The 20,159-nt window shown below is 41.4% G+C and overlaps 1 protein-coding gene across 2 annotated transcripts in view; it reads right to left on the bottom strand.

Annotated features, from left to right (window-relative positions):
• COP1 (COP1 E3 ubiquitin ligase) overlaps positions 1 to 20,159 on the bottom strand; it is a 125,924-nt gene that overhangs the window by 34,390 nt on the left and 71,375 nt on the right. For both annotated transcript variants that reach the window (XM_054638324.2, XM_077182010.1), the window contains exon 16: positions 2,133 to 2,250. In XM_054638324.2, the coding sequence (XP_054494299.1) occupies positions 2,133 to 2,250 (118 nt within the window). The remainder of the gene's footprint in view (positions 1 to 2,132; positions 2,251 to 20,159) is intronic.

Below are 20,159 nucleotides of genomic sequence, written 5' to 3'. Positions count from 1 at the left end.
TCTACAAGGCAAAGAAAATCAATGCAATCCATAAAACAGCTTTAGCTAGAAATTTAGAGAATCTGAATATACATATATATTTTTTTCTTAAATCAGTGCTTGATTTTTGACAATCACTACACTGCTGTTGCCTCTACGCAGTTTGCAAAAGGAAAGGCAGGAAAAATAATCTGCTCTGACATTTCTCCCTGTTCACACACCAGAAGGCAGGTGGACCCTTCAGTCAGTCCCCTCAGCCTGCTGCTGCCTGTCCAAGTCTGACAGCTCTAACAGCTCAATCAATAACTCCTCTCAGAACTTTGGGAGATGCTTTCTCTGAATGCTGGTCCAAGCAGAACAGAGCCATTCTGTCCTAAAACATCCCATAAATGATGCTCCACTTGATTATGGCTGTAAAACATTCCCAGCCTCCTCCTGTTTCTATTAAACACTTTGTCTAACAGAGATTTGGTTCAAAGCATTAAATTTAATTTTCTCTGTGTTCCAGATATGAATTTGCAGCCTTATATAGAGTTATAATGTTAATAGAAGTAAGAAGAGAGAAGCTGATTAAATATAAACAGTACCAGAAGCCACCAGGGAGTCCTCCACCATGCAGCTCAGCTCACAGTAACTCCCTTGCAGCCTGAAAACACCTTAAAATGCTGTGTTTCACTGGGTAAAAACATGGGGCAGAACCAAGCTGGATAACCACTGGCTCAGCACAAGGCAGCTAGATCTGCCCCTGTGATCCATCCCTGTGTTAGACATGAATGTGTTGAGATCCAGGATTCCCCTGCAGCCCCTCACCCTCCAGGGGTTCACCTCTGCTTTATTGAAGAGGCTTGTAGCCAGCCACTGCCAATTTTCCCTAGGTGACCTGACACATTAATTCCCATATGATTGAAATCCTATCCAGAAGAGAGGCAGCCACATCTGGCTTTGGGGCAGACACATCTGGCCATGCAACTGAACAGAAGCTGGAGAATATTGCTCCTCAGGGCCTGCATAGCAGATCTTATGGTCTGCCCTGGCTGAAGAGCTGCATGCTATTAAAGTCACAAAACACAGCTTCTCTTTGTCCCCTTTCTTACCCAAATATAAGCCCAAAAAGGGCCTTCACAGAGCAGATAATAAATTACCAGAGAACAGATCAAACAGTCAGTCCTACTTGAGCTGCTTTCAGGCTGTGGCTAAACCTCCTCTTCAGACCATATACATAGCAGTACTATTTGATCTCCTCTGTCACTCATCAGTTGTGTTCTACTGCAGATTATTATCCCCAGGGCTCTGCCAGAAGCTTTCTCTATCACAAAGCTCTGGTCAGGAGCATCCTCAGTGCACACACACTGCCTGCCTTCTCAGCTCCCTGCCCTGCCACTGCAATTGCCATTTCCAGTTCCCAGCCTCCTTCTTTTCCTTCCTCAAGCTGTCCCCTCTTTGAAAACCGTTGAAGAACTCAAGGGCAAAAACTCAGTCTGCCCACAAAGTCCACCTGCAGCTTCCCAAAGTAAGCACTTGGGCACAGGAGCCACATCTAGTTGTCTTCATATTCCTCTTAAGCATTTTAGCTCCACAAGACAGAGCAGAGCCAAGTGACACCACGAATGAATTTCTATTTTTGACTTGGAGAAAAGCAACGATCTGCCTCCCAAAAGCACAGCAGCCTGTCGGAGCAGCCACCCACACAGGTGAACTTACTCAGCAGCTCTGAAGAGCACAGAGAAGCAAGGGCTGCACAGTTTTTAGCCTACAAAAGTATCCATGCAAGGCATCCCCGAGGAAGGGGAGAAAGAATGATGATGAGGACTCCAGCTTATGTGAAGGCTAATGAATTACTTTATTGTACTATACTATGTACATTGTATCTAAATTGAATGTGCCATGCACTCTTGCTCAGAACTGCACTCATCTCTGATTCTCTCTCCCTCTCAGTCCGACACACACACACACACACAGACATTGGCCCTGATAGGGCAAGGGAACAAAACATCCTCACGCTGGGTAAACAATCTCCATCTTGCATTCTACTTTGGCACAACACAGGCACAGCAAGCCAGATAAGAACTGTGTTTTCCTTCTCCTCTGCTTGTCTCACAGCTCCTCTCTGTTCAGAGGGCGTGGGGATACCACACATAAGAGGCAACACTTACGCAGAGACGATTTCTTCGCCGCTGACGAACTTTGCATAGGAGACGGCCTTGCGGTGCCCCTTGAACACCATGATGGGCTGCTTAGTGTTGCGGAGGTCGTAGTAGTGAACACAGTGATCTGCACGCCAGGAAGAAAAGGAATTTACATTTTGTCACTGACATTTTTTATGAAAATCCTTTCTCTAGGAGGATTTTTCTCCTGAGAGGCCTCAGAAAGAAATGCAAACAATAATTATCTGATGGCTGGAGATGGTTTACTAACAGGTACATCTTTGGTTGCATGTGTGTCAGAACCCAGGAAATTCCTCTGGCTGCCCTGGAAGGCTCAAGCCCCAGCCCAGGGGGCTCAGAGACCTTGGCACAGAGCCCAAAACCCCTGTGGCCTTTGATTTAGCCCTTGGAAAAAACAATTACCAACCTTAGATGAAGAATTACAAGTCAAGAGAGTTTAAGTGGAATGATAGTGAATTTATCAGAGGGTGAAAAATAGATTTTTTGAGGTTTTTAGAATGGTGGTTCAGGGGGCAAGATGAAGGAATCTGGGCATGTTCTGTCTTTCTCCTTCTTCTTGGCCTCCATCTTCTGCTGTGATGTTGGCACTTTCAGATTGGTTTAGAGTAGAAGCTCACTGTCTAACACAGGTGATAGGTACTGGGAAGTTATTGTAAATAGCATACACATAGTTTTTAGTATAAAAAGACAACACCACCTCTGAAGGTGGGCAGTGTGCCTCAACCCAACCTGCCAGACAGACCTCAGCAGCTTGGAGAAAGAATGTTATAGTTAAGAAACAATAAACAACCTTGAGAACAAGAATAGAAGAGTTCTGACTCCTTCTTCGACTGCTGGGCTGGGAAAAGAGAATTGTACATATCTCAGAGTCACTCTGTCCAGCAGAGATTCTGAGACATGTTAATTGTTTTTACTTAATGGCCAATGACAGCCAGCTGTGTTGGACTTGCTGAGTCTGTCACGAGATTTTATTATTCATTCTTTTCTAGCCTTCTGATGAAATTCTTTCTTCTATTCTTTTAGTATAGTTTTAGTATATAATTTTCATATAATATAATTTCATATAATTTCATACATACTGTAATATACCAAAATATACTATACTATAATATACTATAATATCATATTCCATATCATATAACATCATATAATTTCATCTAATATAATTTCATAAAATAATAAATCAGCCTTCTGAAACATGGAATCAAGATTCTCATCTCTTCCCTCGTCCTAGGGACCCTCAAACACTCCCACATTTAATCAGTTGGGAAGGATGCACAGGAGCTGGAATGATCACAACAAAAATCCTGCCTGCAGTTTGCACATCTCACTTCAAGCCCTGTCTAGGATAAACAGTCTGTGCTACAGCAAAAGATAGTTCCTAAAAGAGCCCCAAAATTCATTCTACAAGGGTCCATGCTCCCTTTCAAAGGGTCAGGAAGGGAAAAAGGTGCATTCACATGTGTGTGCCTGTACCTGTGTCCTCCTGCAAACCCCATGACCCTGTTCAAGGCAGCAGCTAAAAGGACTCTCACCTCTTCTGCCTGCCTTCTCAGCTCCCTGCTCAGCCATTCCAATTGCTATTTCCAAATCCCAGCCTCCTTTTCCTTCCTCAAGCTGTCCCCTCTTTGAAAACTGTTGAAGAACTCAAGGGTAAAACCTCAGTCTGCTACTTGAACTGGATTGTGGAAAAACAGGATTAAATTTGTCATGCTTGCTTCTGGACGGATAACCTTCCTACCTTTGCTTTTTGCTTCTCTCCTCTGACTTTATTACCAATCAAGAAAGAATTAGCATTTCTGCTAATGAGGGAACAGACTAAATTCCAGTTCATTTTAAGATTTAATTCACAGATGTGCCCCAGTGCCACAACCATATGAAAGGGATCACAGCAGAATTAGTGATACGTTTGCTTTTCTACACAGCCAAATGTCAATTCCCAAGAAACCAGAAAAACAAGAAGAGAAAACCTCATGAGACCCAAGCCCCAAACACCCCCACAGTGCTCCTTCCAGCTCAACAAGGTTAATAAGCTTCTTCCTTCCCAACTTTCAGCCTTTAATGTTGAATTTCATTTAATTACCCCTTGCTATTCTGGAAGCACAGGGAGGGAAGGCCAAGGAAGGCCACACTCATGGAAACCAAGCTGGACATCTCTCTCACTGAGCAACTTTCAGCCAGACATCAGCTGAAATCTGCTCTCACCCTCCTCCCACTGAAATAATATCCCACTGGTGGAAGCTGATCACAAAGACTACATAGAAATGAATTAAAAGCCAACAGCTACAGCTATTTTTATATTTGCACAGCATTTCAAAGCTGAGTGTTGTCCTCTGCACAACTGAGAGACCTGCTGTCCCAAAATCCCATGTGGTTTGAGAGATAACCAGGTTTACATCAATCACCAGACCAGCAAGGAGAGCTCCTCCCCCAGATTAAGGGGCCAACTGGGGGCCATGGGGTGGGGACTGTGTCAGAAACACCTTCAATAAAATAAGGTGGGCATGCAAATCACCTTCCCCTCCCACGGCTTCCAGCACTATTCTCTGCAGATAACCAGCTCAGAGGTCTCTCTGGGTAAGGATTTCTGGCTCTCCCTCCTCAAGATGTAAAAGCAGATGCTCCAAGCAGCTGCACCAAGTTTTCTCCACCACCTACACTGCCAAATTACTCTTATGTTGAAACCCAGCAGCTGTTACACCCCTTACTATCAGCATTGAAGATGCTGTGCCCCAAGCAGTCCTGCAAACAGCTCCTGTGTCTTTCACCTCTGAAATACTAAACCTCCAAACAACCAAAATCCCAGTGTGCTCCTACCATTTGGGCATTTTAATTAGCTGTAGAGCAACATGATATTGCAACAGGCTAATTGCACAATGGGTTAATTTTCTAAGGGACTTTGAATTAAGCATTAACACTCTAACAAGATCTGGGCATCTTGGTCTCATCTACTTCCCTGAAAGCTGGAGCCAAGAAACTCCACAGTTTTTCATCATCCAGCAGACCTGTGGGAGCTGTGAAACAGTTAACTGGCAATTGTTATTGTAATGAGCAGAATGATTCTAGCAAGGCTTTTTATTAGGAATCAGTTAGTGGATAAACCTTTCAAGTCTATTTTTGCTTACAGTTTCAACACTGGCCCATCATTAGGGCACCTTTTTGAGTACCAGGTTTTATCCTTCATGAAAATAGCAGGGAGGAATGCAGAGAGGAGAAAGCTGGGCAGGGCAGACAAGTTTATTTGCAGAAGAGAAGCATGAAGTTGCATTCACCTTCCAAACATCCCAGTAAACAGCTCAAAGCCTGGCAGCATCTGGCCCCAGCACGGCTGTGCCTCTGGGCATCAGCAGGGCAATCAATCACTGTCTGCTCTCATCACAACAGGTCTGAGGGAACCAGCAAGGCCACTGGGCTCCAAAATTAGCCACTTAATTATTAATTGATTATTTCAGCAGACAAAGTGTTGGCGCCCAAATGGGTTTTAGTTTTTTGTTTGTTTTTTTAAATTCAATTGAAGCAGCTATTTTTAAGTAGATACATGAAGATGAATGCTCACTGCACTCATTAAAATCTGAACAGGTGGTCATGTTTTACAATTAAAGAGATACTCTTTCTTGTAGGCCATATGGACTTCACAAAAAACATGATAAAAATGCCATCTGCTGAGGAAGTGGAGAGCCCTAAAGTGAAGTGAAATGAGAAAAATACAACTCCCAGGGACCCCAGCAGAAGCCTTGCCTTGTGGACTTTGATGAGCTGAAATTACCTGGGATGGGCAGCATCTCTGGCACACCAGCAGGTCAGAGGTGAGGTGGCAGGGTGCTCTGGGAGGCTCAGAAAATGGAGTGGGCAATGAGGGGAATCAAACACTTCCTGAACTCCACAAGAACATCAGCTCATCCAGCAGCCCAGGGCTGGCTCCTGCCCTCAGCACCCCTGGCAGACCATGGAGCATGCTCCACTGCCAACCAGCAACACCAGGGGTATTTGCTTCTTGTTTGCTCCTCAAAATGAACATTAATATCATAATTCAGCTAATTTCTACCCCAACTACAAAACTCACTCAGAACAAGTTCATTTTAGAATTCACATTTTTAGAGTTAAAGCCTCCTGCCTGCCCAGCCCTTGGGCAGCAACAGCTCCCTGCTTTACCTTTTCTTCTGCATTCAGGCTTAATTTAAATATTGATGAAATAAAGGGAAAGAACATGTATATATTTCATAACAAATTAAACACTCCAGAACAATTCTCATCTAGTTCAATGTCACTGCAGAAGCTGAGCATGACAGAAATCTGCTCCTATACCTTCTGAATTCAAATGTTTGCTGGCAAGTCGTTTTATTTTTTATACATGTATTTTTAAGTGATCTCAGAAGGCAAAAAGGACAGCTGAGCTCTGCCATTGCTGCAGAGAGGTCTCTGACCACAAGCCTGAGTGTTTAAATAGTGCTTTTCCATTACTCTCAGCTTACTTCCCTTAAGATACTGCTGCTTTCACCTCTGAGCCATCAAGTGACAACTAATCAAGGATTCAGACTTCTCCAAACTCCTGAGATCTTGCCACCCCTTCAGTAAATACAACTCATGTCAGCAAAGGATGGCATCCCTCTCTGCTCAGCTGCTCATAAATTCACACAACTCCAGCTGGCAGGAAAAGGGCAAAAGAGAAGGATGGGTTTGTGCTGCACAAGGTGAAGGGATCAGCACCTCCTCAGCCTCAATTCTCACACTCAGCTTGGTTGCAGGGGTGGGGGTGCAGTAAATGAGCTGATGATGTGGTTACATAGTCATAGAAAATCAGGTTTCAGAACTTCTAAAATAAGAGAATTGGGAATTGCTAATGGAGCCAGCAGCATCATAGGTAATCTCTGAGTTATTTAGAAAAATGGAATTGATCTTAGGTTTTTAGTTGTTTAAACAAAAGAAAGGACAGAGTCTGTTTTTCCCAAAAGTGATTTTCCTTACATTTAGACTTGTTAAAAAAAATTACAAAACTGCTGCTACCAGCAGGCTTTAGGTTCAACACCACCTATTGTAAAGCTCTTACTGTGTGGTGATGTGCAGCAGCTCCACAGAGAGCAGCAAGGGTTATGACAGGGTGTCACACAGCAGCACTGCTTGTGCTGCCTTGCACTGAGCACCAGCACACACAAAAACCAGAGAGCAGACCAACCCCACTCTCCAGGTAATATTCATCTTGTAGGTCATGTGTTGCACCCACTTTCACCATGAACATTAATCAGCAGCAGCTAATTCACAAGACCCCCTCCAGGCTTTTTTCAACCAAGAACCACTTACTTGAAGGAATATCAAGCCAAGGACAGCAAAACAAAAATTTACCTGCAATGCAACAGTTTTATATTCAAAGGATGTAACCACTAGAAAGACCCAAGAGCTGCATACAAAGGTTCTGTGGCTCTCCTCTGGAAAATTAAATTGCTGGAGAATCAATGCCCATTTTTCTTATTTCAATCATTTAAAAATGCACATTTCTCAACTGTTCAATATTTAGATTATTGATCCATTAAAAAAGAAGTCCTTTACATTACTTGGATTTCTCAGCACTCACAGACTTGAGAATATAATGATGCTCCTTGTTCCACAGCAGATAAATGTCACGGACAAGAAAATGCCCATATTGAAATGCACAGCTGTCAGGTAGGCAGCCAGATGTTAATTAAGTGGTCTGGTAGAATTATTCTGTGATCAAGGCACATTTTTGACTTTTTTAAAATAAAATACATCTTCAATAACAAACCTAAAGGTCAAAATAATTTCATACATTAATGCTCTGGCTCCAGCCTGCAGTCCTGCACATCTCATGCTAGAGACCTTTCACTGAAAGAGAAGCTCAGGCTGGAGTGTAATCTTTAATGTGCTCTTGTGCTTCTCCACCATGATGGCCTGATTTGTTACATTTAGTAACTCATGTCCTCAGCTCATGATTGCCCCATGTTCTTCATTTGTCTGTTTTCCTCCAGATGAACTTCAAGCTTGGATCAAGGCTGGCTTGTTTTCACCAGTGAAACTCTGTACATCAGCAGTAACAATAAGAGACGTTTATAGTCTGAGGGGGTGTATTTAAATGACCTGTTTAACAAGACAAATTGAGTCAGAGCAAATTTGGTGCAAGATACTTCTGCTTGCCATCAATTAGATTATGCTGGGGAAACCAAAAGAACAGCAAAACAAAAGGGTATAAAACAAGCCCACAAAATGCTTTTCATCAGAATGAAAGAGGAGAGACATGACTTTGTAACATTTCATTTCAGTTTTATTTCCATTGCCTAAAAAAAAAAAATGATTTCAGAGTTCCTGGAGGAAGCCTCTATCACTCAAACATTGAAGGGGTTAGCTGAAATCCAATTATATATATATTTAAACATCTACCTACACAAATTGATCTTTTTTTCACTCGTTTCTCCTCTGTATACCAAGTGTAAGCAAGATCACTCAGTTTTCAGGGCTCTGAGAATTGTATCTAGGCAACTTGTTTAGCAGGAAAATATAACTACATCCTTATGCATTCAAGTGTCCAGAGTACATTGCTTCAAATCAAAGCTTGCTCTGAGTGTCTCTGGGTAAAAGTAAAGAGCACCCACTGTTATTTCCCTACCTGATGTGTCATCAAAGAGGGGATGAGCCATCCTGATGAGTATTTGCTGAACAGAGATAAACAAGAGGGAGAACAACACAACTTTAGATGGGTTAACCAGAAGTCTCTGTTCTGGCCAAGCTCAGTTGATTTCTTGCTCTAAAAAAGGAAGCTTGAATCCACAAAGGTAAAGTTCTTTGGCTGGACTAAAAATGGAAACAGGATCAGGAGACTCAGACAAAAACTCAGTTTTCACCAGGAAAAACCTTTCTTCTGTTAGGGAGGAGAAAGAGGAAGGAGATAAAAAGGAAAAATAAATTTTATGGTTTAAAAATAAATCACTGGTTTAAAAATAAATCACTGTACTTCCATACAGTACACTGAGGATGACATGGCACATGAGGGTACCTTGGTCCTTAGAGACACCTGAACAAGGGCCAGGTAAACAACACCTGAGAAAAGGCAGCCATCAGAGCCCAAACCCTGCAATTTAAATGTCTGAAAACACATTTCCTTAAATTGCAGAGGAAATCTACAAAAGCCATATACCTAGCTCCAGAATGACTTACAGACTTACTGAAAAGCCATTAATAAAGAAAGTGGAACTTCTCCAGTGGATTTTCTGTGTACCTGTGCACCAGGAAATGGAGCCTCCCTGCCAAGGCAATGATATCAAAGGCTGGTTGAAAGACAACTTAGAATTCAATTATAAGGAAGCTCAAATGAAACTTAATCCTATACAAAATGCCATATCTGTCAGAAATCCATTTTTGCTCAAGGGCCCTGAAAGTCATGGAGTCCTGTAGGTTGGAAGGGACCTCTGAAATCCAGCCAGTCCAACTGCCCAGTCAAGGATGGGACAACTGCAAAGTTGGATTCAACTTCCAAGTTAATAATTGTGTTCAAGAGTCCTACTCAGTCACACTCCAAGCATTTCCAAAGACACTTCTATAAACTCTTCCCTCAGCTGTCTTGAAAGTGCTCTTATGTCAAAGGATTAGGGAGATTTTTTTTTTAAATACAAACTTGCTTAAACTATTTGCTCTTGCCATAAGAAAGGCAAGGCATTAGCCCACCTCTCAGCACTACAGCAACAATGTTTGGGCTGTGTTTTGCTGCACAGGTTTCTGGCTTCTCAGATCTTTCAGGTTTTGTCTATCTACACCCACACAATGGGGGTGGCATGAAGCACTGTCATACAACCTTGGCTCTCCTTTAATTCACTTTTTTTTTCTTACTACTGGAAGAGAAAATGAACAGCAATTTTAACTGCTGCCAAGCCTGTAATACCAAGCAGTACTTGCAGATCTTCATGTGCCTGAGGTGGCTTTATTCAGAAAGTTTGGGGTGGAGATTTAATCTTCCCTACAGCAGAAAGGCAGGCTGGAGTTTGAACATCCATATGTGGGTCTTGCTCTGGAGAGAAGACTGGGGACACAGGGCAGCTGAACATTCCATCTTTGGGAATAATTCAACTCAACAAGACAAAAGAAATTTCGTGGAGTGACAACTGCCCCCCCAAAAATCTCTTCCAAGGCAGAAGAGACAGCAAGGAGGAAAAAAAAGGATCTTTATTTCAAGCAACAGAAATGCAGGGGGGCATTTGACAAAGAATGGTGAAGAAGCCTTCTAGCCAACAAAACACTATAAAGAGATCTATTTCAATTGAGAGAGTAATACTGGAATGGGATATGATGAGCACAGGGTTTGGCCTATCACAAACCACTTCTGGGAGGAAAGACAGTGTGATAGTTTCCACTACATAAAAGAAATAGATGCTTCAGGAAAAGAAAAGAGATGACAATGCATTAGGGACAGGGAGAAGTGGACTTGAATTCACAGGAACAAAGCCCTGCACTAAAAATTAGCACAAGAATTTTCTGAAGAAGTAATTAGATAATATCAACAACAGTAAGTTGACATCAGTGCCCTCCATACAATTTCCTTTACTGTAAAGGCAAGAGATTAAAAATGGGTTTGATACAGCCTGAAGCAAAGAACCTTTGCAGAGAAAACTGTCTGGAGCATCCTGCTGAAGAATGCAGTGTGCTGCTTCTCTCCTGCAGCATGACAAATCACATGAGGAGCAGACAGCAGATTGTCACTCATGACCCATGTCACTCCAACACCTCCCCCCAGGACACTGCAGCACAGGTAAAGCTAACTGTGCTAAAAAAAACCTAATTTTAATTTTTTCCTGTTTGTACCTTCCCTTCCAAAAAAGCCCCAATAAAGCAAGAAAAAATTAACCCAACAGCCATTATCACAGGCACATTCAAATGTTTGCTGGATATGGCTTTGTTTTCACAATTTTTTCTTCCAGCAGAAACTGCAAATGCTTTGTTTCTATAATTAAGACAAAATTACTCATTTGATGCATTTGCTTTTTTCTCTTCTTTTTACCTGGAGTTTCCTTTGCAGTGAAGGAACAGTTTTTCTTTGAATAACCATTTTTCTGCAGCCCTGGGGAAATCTCAGCAATCTCTTTTAGAAGCAATGCTCTGGTCCACAGCAGCAAACTGTAACAATGCCCTTATTTTGTATTTCAGGTGTGTGTCCAAGATGATTTGGGATGCAGTACTTCATTTATATTTGCTCTCAGAGTTCTGTCTAGACAAGTGGTAGCAGACTCCTGGGGAGGTCCTGCACACCCCATCTTCACAGGTGTCAAACATTCAGTGGCCACCCAAAAAGGGACTGAACTTGGGAAAAGCATTCAATACATATTTTCCCTGCAGGTGAAAACCTCCCCCATGTGCTCCAAAGACTATACAAGATTAAGCAAGGTCTGTATGATTCATTTTGCTGGTAGCAAAATCTTAAAAAAGCCCAAACAACTGAACTCTTTAAAGTGAGGAAGCCACAGAGCCCATGATGTTAGTGAGGAGATGAAAGGAGTTTCTAAAGCAGAGCAAGGCACATGGGTATTTGGAGATGACAACTTAATCTCATTTTCCTACCCTGCAATACAGATGATGGGCAACAGCCTCCAAAGATTAGATTTAAGGAATCCAACGGAAATCCACCCTCAAAAAAAAAATCATATTTAGGGAATTCAACATGAATCCAGTTGAGGTTTTCATTTAAACAAACAAAGAACACAGCTTTGAGAAGAAGGAAAATGACCAACAGTGTTCTGTTTGGCAAAATGGACGATAAAAGGGGCACAATGAGCAAGCTCCACTCCATGAAAACTGAAATAAAGAGCTGAGGTTAGATTGAATGTCTGTCAGTTTAATCTCTGGCAAAACCAACAGCACAATAAGACCCTTCCATAAAAGAAAAGCTCAGGGGTGTCCCAGCACAGGGTTTCAGGTCAGCACTTGAAATATTTTGACAGAGCTCTGCAGGAAACACTATACCCTGCTTCAGCCAGGGATTTGCATCTCTTACTCACACCAGCTGTACTATTTTTTAAAAAATCCATACCAACACTAGCATTCCTCGAAAGATCTATATCTCCCTCTGCTGAACAGATAAAGAGAACAGCAGCCTTGATGGGAACTGCCAACTGGGTTTTTAACCTTTGTATTCCACAGATTCCCTATAGCTCAAAGTTACAGATGACATTTGCCAGGTTATGGATAATGGTCTTTACACACTGGGGACATTTTGTTACTGACTTGTCTAAAGCTTTTGATCCAGCAGCCCATAAAGCCTTCACCTTAAATAACTTGTCTTACATTAAGGAGAGAAGGAAGAGACATAAAACATTAGATATTAATCAGTTGACAAAAGGGCCCTGATGGGAGAGGGAAGTAAAACAGATTTCTCTAGAGCTCTTTTGAAACTTTGACCTTTATGGTTTTAAAGAGCCATAGCAATTTCTCACAGGAGTAAGGGATAGATGGTTTTTGTGCAATTCAAGGGTTGTTGTCTATCACACTGTTGGAGAAAACAAAATATTCAGTACACACAAGCAAGATTTACTAATGCTACAAAACTAATGAAGAAACAGCAGTAATAACCTGCAGTTTTGGAAGAATTCATTCTTTACATCTGAAAGAGGAAAAAATTATGCACTGTTCATTCAGATGCAACATTCAGTTATGGTCCTAACACAGCTTTTCTCACTGACTATGTAAATGCATAACTCTACATGCACTAGTGCCTGTAAGCTGATGTCCAAAATAAATTTTATGATACCTGTAACATGTGAAGAACAGTCATTTTATGAAAAAAGGTGCTTCAATCCATGCTGTTTAAATGGACTAGACCTTGGAAGAGATGCAACTTCTTACATGAGCAACAGGAGCCAGACTTGTACATGGAGCGCTGGGTACATCTATCAAAGCTAAAAATACCATGGCACTTGCTGACCACATCTCTCTCAATTCAAGATACATACTGCACACAACAAACACTCTTCTTAATGCTAAAGCCATTATCAGCTCTGGTTCTTGAAAGAATCAAAGCTGCACAAGTCACAGAGCTGTGATGGAGGGAAAGGGTAGCACAGTCAGATTCCCTGGAATCACACACTCCAAGAGGTCAAGATCATGTAGACAAGGGCTTGAGGCATTACAAAGAATGGATGTGAAAGAAACATCCTCCCCAGGATTTTAAGAGTGCATTTATGAAGCAACAGCTTTCAGGTTTCTGTTATATTAATAGATATCATACAAGGAGAACCAAACAGGCTTCAGAGCAGTCAAAGCAGCTCTAAGGAAAGAAAAGTGCAGGCTCCTAAGAACTTGAGTTGGTCAAATTATCAGTCAAACCTGATTTTAGTCCAGAACTCCAATCTGCTTCACTAGCCTGAGGAAATATTAGTCTTTAACTAGCTTCTGGAGATGATGATCTGATTCATTCTCTAAACTGACCTCACAGCAGACTCCACTGGAAGAGAGGAAGGATATTAGAAGTGTTGCAATTGCTAAAATCCAAGCTTCAGATAAGAAGGCTTAAACCAAAGGTATGGTGGATTGTGTATACAGGGAAACAAGCACAGGAAACATGTGATGACACACAGGTATCCAAGGTGGAAAAGAAGCTACACACCCTAACTGAGCAATGAAACAAATAATGTGAAGAGTGACTGGATTTGCACATGCATCTACTGTCTCACTTTTTGTCATTTTTTTGAGATTTTAAATGGCTGATATGAACCTTGCCCTACCATTTAAAACTCTACTCTTTAAGACTCATGCAATGTTTAGATGCTCAGACACTATGAAAAGATGCCTTTGAGATGAGAGCCCACACTGCACTCACTGGTTACAGATTTTCCTGTGCTATGTGACAATCTTCACCAGTTAGTATAGAAGCACAGCACCCAAATAAAAGGCTGAAACAGTTAATCCATGCAGTGTGAACTGGAGAAAACACAGGAAGCCATTACAGAGGATATAATTCCAAAGAGCAATTCCTTTGAACGAGCTACCAGTAAAACTGCAGAGGTTGGAAAGCATTAAACTCTTAAGGGACACAGCAACAGCTAGCAGCAAGAGCAATTTGGCATTCTGAGAAAAAAGATGAATGTTGGAGTTGGCTATCTGTTCCTGAATTCCAAGGCTCATTTCAATTTAAATTTGAATTTCGTCACATTGACTAAATGACTTCTGTGCCAGTTGTAAGACAAAATGTTCATGAAAAGAATATTTAAGCAAACAATTAGCACACTCATTTCTGCCAATGACAGATTTATCCTTTTCTCTAGAGAATCAAATGGAGCCTTTCAAGTTCATTTTATTCATTCACTTGTTACTGAAGTGTGATGACCTCTGGGACAAAGTTAGGAAACTCCCCAGTAGGTCTCTATATTGTTAGTCACTATTCATTGCAATTGCTTTATTCAAGACAAGTCAGATACTGCTTTTTCTGTGTAAGTAAAAAAGTCCTATCAGCTCTTGAACTCTTAAGGCTTATGTGAAAATTGCACATGAGACACATCCTGCACACTGATGAGAGGTTTCACGTCCCTTTGTGATTTCCTAGGAAGCAGTGGCAGCAAGGCAGGAAGACACTACGTGACAGATCTGGCAGCATCTCTGATGTGCAGGAACAGAAAAATCAGCTTAACTACAAAGATCTTAAGTTCAAATAACATGGTATAGGTGCAGTTCTTCTCACTGTCAGTCCCAAGCAGAAGTACAATATGATTCACCTACCAGAGCCAGAAAAATTGCCTTCACCAATCTTTGTCCTTCATTCCTTTGTCCTTCACCAGGACAGCAGAAGGCTTGGTTTTGATATCTCACCTTCATTTTACATCCCACGGTCCATGAAGAGGGATAACATGGAAGTCAATCCTTCAAAGATTTGTCCTCATCTAAAAAATCCCACTAAGCTCTGTGTTTCCACTACAATAAGTACTTTGGGACAGAAATATGATCACAGCCTTACTGGCCAAAAATACAGATTCCTCCAAACAACTCTTAAGTGACTGAAGTGCTGTAAATGGTTTCCAATGCAAAATAAAGGTTTTGCAGTGAATTCTGGAATAAGCTTGAATTAAAGGTGACAAATGTGCACTTCCAAAACACAAATCTTGTCCCCTACTTCCCCTGCCAACAGCCTGAGAGATCATGGACTAGAGGAAAGTTTATTATTACCTACCTACAAAATGAAAAGACACACTGCAGGTAAAGTCCTATGCAGGTAATGGGCAAGCCCTGAACTGCTGCATGCCACTGCTTTCATCAAGGTTGAATTCTGAGCACTCACTGGTGTGAAGTTTTTCCACAGGTTTGAAAGGAATGCCTAACCTTTGTCTGTGCCTTTAAACACTGAGCTCAATTCATACACTGAAGGTAATCTCGTAGCTCAAGCCCTAACTCCACCCTAAACATGTAATATATTCACACAACTAGATCCTTTCTGAGCCACTACAGGCTTTCAACAGAACACACTGCTCAGCCATGAGAATCTATTAAGGTAAGACCTTGCTCTCAGCTGGAAAACATTAATTCTCTTCCAAAAAGGCACACTATACCTTCTTGGTCATTAATATCCCATCATTCTTCTGAGCTGAGTGACAAGGCAGGTAAGTCACCCAGATCTGAGACAATGTACAAGGCTAACTCTACAGGGAGGTGTTTGGAAAAGAGAAATCACTGCTCCAGTTACTGCAGCAGAAAAATCAATATTTCACTGGCCAGGATAGCCTCCAAAGTGGCCCCACTTGGACACCAGGTATATTAGAAAAATGGAATGATGATGATAAAAAAGCCACTTTTGACCCTGAACTGTAAGTGCATCAGGGTGCTGCAGGGACCTTAAGGGGTGGGTAAATAGCTGCAAATGAAAACAAAGCTGTTGACACAACAACTGGAGTCCTTCATAATGCTGCTACTGATCCCTAGCTTTAAATTAGCTTTGTGACCATTCAAAACCAGAATACAAGACCATTGTGCTATGCTGAAGATGGTGCACATGAAACATCTTTAAACAGCCTGGAAAACGTGGTGGGGAAGGGCAAAATCACCTTGAAAGGAAAAGCAGAAAGTGGGGAAGGGAATAAGGAAGAGAGAGAGCTGGTAAGAGAGGAGAAGCTCAGCATTAAGAGCACACCTCATATTCACTGAGGGTTTGCCCCTTGTTAGTGAACACTGGCATTGATCCAGGCTGCCAAAAGCCTCTCTGGGGCTGGCACTGGTGCTCAGTGGATCAGGGAATAACCTAATCCAGAAAAAAGGCAGTTCAGTTTTAGCCAAGCAATTGGTAGAGTGAAGAAGAGATGGAAGAGCAAAATCTGGGGTGTTTAGGAGGGAGCATGGCATCTCCAATGCAGGCAGTCTCAAACTCTGTTGCTCTAAGTAGTAAGATCAGCATCAATCAGCACCACCCCACTGTTTTGCTGCTGTGGTCACTTCATCTGAACCCACACTATATCAGGAGTTTGTGACAACACAGCAAAGCTGTTTTAGAGACTGATCAAAGCTAAAACTAATGCAGCAAAACCTTAAGTTCTGACTATGCTGTAGCTGTTCTGTTGCTATCCTGTCCATATGTGTTTCTCTGCTGCTTGCACTTATTTTGTGAAGCTCCTGGAGAGGAGACAGTCTCTGTCCTGCATCTCTGCAGCCCTGAGAAACCTCTCTCAGCCCTCAATCCCACCTGCTAGATTTGTGGGTCCTACAGGGAAAAAATACAGTGTTTGAGGAGATGATGCATCTAATGTCATAGAAACTTCAGATCTCTGAATTCTTACAAAACCTCTGCATAATATATGGGAAATAAAAAGGCAGTGGTAGCTGCTGACACTATTACAGCAGGCTGGGAATAAAACATTCCTACTATCAATAGCTACACTGAGCTCACTGGAGTTAGCAGACAGTCTGATCTCACCCAGACTGCACTACTTGGACATTCCAGCTGCAAAGTGCATGATGCATTTTCAGCCTTTAGTTTTCTTTTTAAAGCAGGGAAACAGCACTGCTAGAAAATATATGGGTTAAGGACATCAGTGCTATTGCTGAGGCAGAACAATAATAACTTCAGCCATGATTTATATAGCTAATTTCAGAATAAATCCCTATCTGTTTTTTAAAAAAGACCACAGAATGACCTGATTTTGTATTTGGCAGTGATTGCAGTTTATACTGGACAATGTTTCAACTCAGTAAGCATGCAAATAGAATATTTTATTAAAGTAACAGACAAAAGGGGTCTTTTCTTCTTTATGTGCCCTCTCTACTGCAACAGATTTTATCAGGCTGCAGCCAGACACGCCAGCTTTCCTCTCACCTGAAGTGCCTGATTTTAAGTGAATTACTTCTCAAACCAATATCCATTTCTCTCTTCTATAGGCTCTATTTCTAGTTTATGGCCCATTTGTTCTGTTTTAAGCTACCCAAGATAATTTTTTTTGGTCATCTAAAAGCTTCAGAGTGAAGAGTCCAGAAAAGAAACTTATATATCATCCACATTAGATGCTAATCCTGGGATTTGCTTTTATAGTGGCATCTAAGCTTGTTTTCCTGCATCATCTGAAGCCAACTCAGTGCTCTCTACTAGAGAAGAGTGTTCCTCATGGAGATACACAGTCTAACAGCACTTTTAAAGATGGTTACATTTAAATGGAAGCATCACAGCAAATCCTGTGACAGAACCCCCCCATTTCACTCACTGTGCCACAGGGTTCACAGCCTGACTTTGCTTCATTCTCTGTAGGGAATCTTCAACCAGAGATCTGGGTTTAATAAAAGCATTTCCACCTGCACCCAGTTTCTATGCTGCATTGCCAAATAAAAGGAGGGAACTGAAGGACTGGAGGGGTGGATTTGGAAGCAAAGTCAGGCTGTGAACCCAGTGCTGCTTCAGCCCACTAATGCATGCCATGTGTTGGTAGATCTCTAAGGGACTTTGGGACCTTCCTTACAATTTTTCTGTAAAAGAGAGTTTTAAAATTGGAGAAGGCAGAAAGGAACCTCTCAACCTTTCACCTGTGTAGCAGCATCATGGGCCGTGTGGGCCAACAGCCAAAATATTACAAACCAGTGAGAAGAAATGTAAGGTGGGGACAGGGTGGAAAGGACAAGGACCTTAAGATGGACATCCTGTTTCTGTGGTGAAGGCAAGGGAGGAACCAGCACAGAGATGCTGATCTAGCAAGCATCTATTTAGGAGAACTCACTTCAAGGAGCCATTCTGAACAGATGGATGCAATTGGGCAAGATGCATTTGTCAAGGGCAGAGAAGAGCTTTTCTTAAGCAAGGTGTGGAAGAACAGGACGTTATGAAAAGATGCTCCAGCTTTATGAATGGTTAAGAGAGAACCTTTAAAGAAAATAAAAATGTCAACCCTGAAAAAATTTCTACTTCAGTCAAAATTACCTTGCTTAAAGAAGTTATACTGGCTTTCAGCTATTCTGCATATAGAAAAAAGGAACTGAAATGTGTATGTAATTAATAGTATAGTAAATAAATTTACTTCTTCCTTTTATAGCTCAAATATTACTTCCTCCCTAACCATTTTATGAATTGCTTACCTCATCATATCTTAAACTATAGATATATACATATATATACACACAAAAATACAGACACATATATAGCATTAAGCTCCATCAAATCAGCAAATAAATTGAGAGTACATACAGAAACAGCACTTCTGTTTAAATACAATACAAGACTGTGTGGGGCATGAAATGCTCAGAAGTCTTGGCTCTTCTATCCTTGAATAAATCACTGAGTAAGTAACTGAAACAGTTTTCAAAATGTGAAAATCCTCTTAGCATGTGAGCAAGCCAAGGCAGGGCTGAGATAGCTTTCTGAAATTGGCCACTACACTGATCACTGAATTAGTGTTTAGTGTTGTGGACTGCTCATTTTTATTTCTGCTGGGGGCAAACAGGAGTGATCAAGTCAGTGTGCCCTGTTCCCTGCTTTTTGTTTTTTTAGTACTACTCAAGGAAGTCAGCTTTGACTCTTCCTTTATTAATTTTATAGCCTATGTGACAACTCATGCTATTCAACAGTTATGGTCCTTTTTCCACAAACTAAATGAAATTATTAAGCAAGACTAGCTGAAGCTGATGGAGAAGAAAAACCTTTGTCTCCATCATAACACATTAAACATGACTGTTTTACTATATGGGGTATGAAAGTAGGCACTAACTCATTTCTTTGCTCTGATTATTTTTAGGAGTTCACAAATAATGCCTTTCAAGATTCCAGTATTTCTTTGAATATGCCCCATTTTCCTCACATGTATTTATGGCTGAAAGATCAATTAGAATTCCACTGTGGGAAGTAATTTCCATTGGTTCAATTACCCCCTGTAGCTGTTTCAGCAATCATAGTATCAGTCAAATATCCATTTTTATTTTTATTTAGAGATTCAATTACCAAACATCAAGCAGGTGTAAACACTTCTTTCAGTACTTCTTTCCCTTTTACCCCTCAGCATCCTCTAAATCACAGAAGCACACATGCAGTCCTTAAAACCTCCATGAAACTTTTAGGGCTTCCTAATGCTTCTTTCTCAACACACTTGCTGAAGACAAACCCAGTTTGTTAGATCTGGGTGTGGGGACAGAGACACTCCCACCTGCTCCTACCCCATGAGCCCTCCAGCTCCAAAAGCCCTCCTTGATCCATCTCTGCCTTACCTCCCCTCTGCCTTTCAGGTGGCACAGAATCCCAGTTACCTATTTATCAAGAAGAATTCTGTTTCATAGTGCTTTTACAGGAATATTTTAATCAGTGACTGATCCATTTGGAGCTAGTGCTCATCTTTCCCTAGAGTCCCTTCTCATTCAAATGCTGCTACTAGGTTTTGCTGTTCAACTGTTTTTACATGTAATTCACTAAACTTCAGAGAGATGCCTGTCAAGCAAGTCAATATTTTACACTCCAGCTTGAATCCATTTTTGGATTCAGAATGCAAGTTTATTTTTTGCCTCATAAGAGTTACAACCTAAGTAGAACCGGCCTGGAAATGAGAACACCTGAGTGAAATGGCAAACCAGTGGTTG

The sequence above is a fragment of the Agelaius phoeniceus genome, chromosome 8, assembly GCF_051311805.1.
Source record: "Agelaius phoeniceus isolate bAgePho1 chromosome 8, bAgePho1.hap1, whole genome shotgun sequence".
NCBI lineage: Eukaryota > Metazoa > Chordata > Aves > Passeriformes > Icteridae > Agelaius > Agelaius phoeniceus.
Note: the sequence above shows the minus strand (reverse complement) of the source record. Positions and strands in the feature narration are given on the sequence as shown.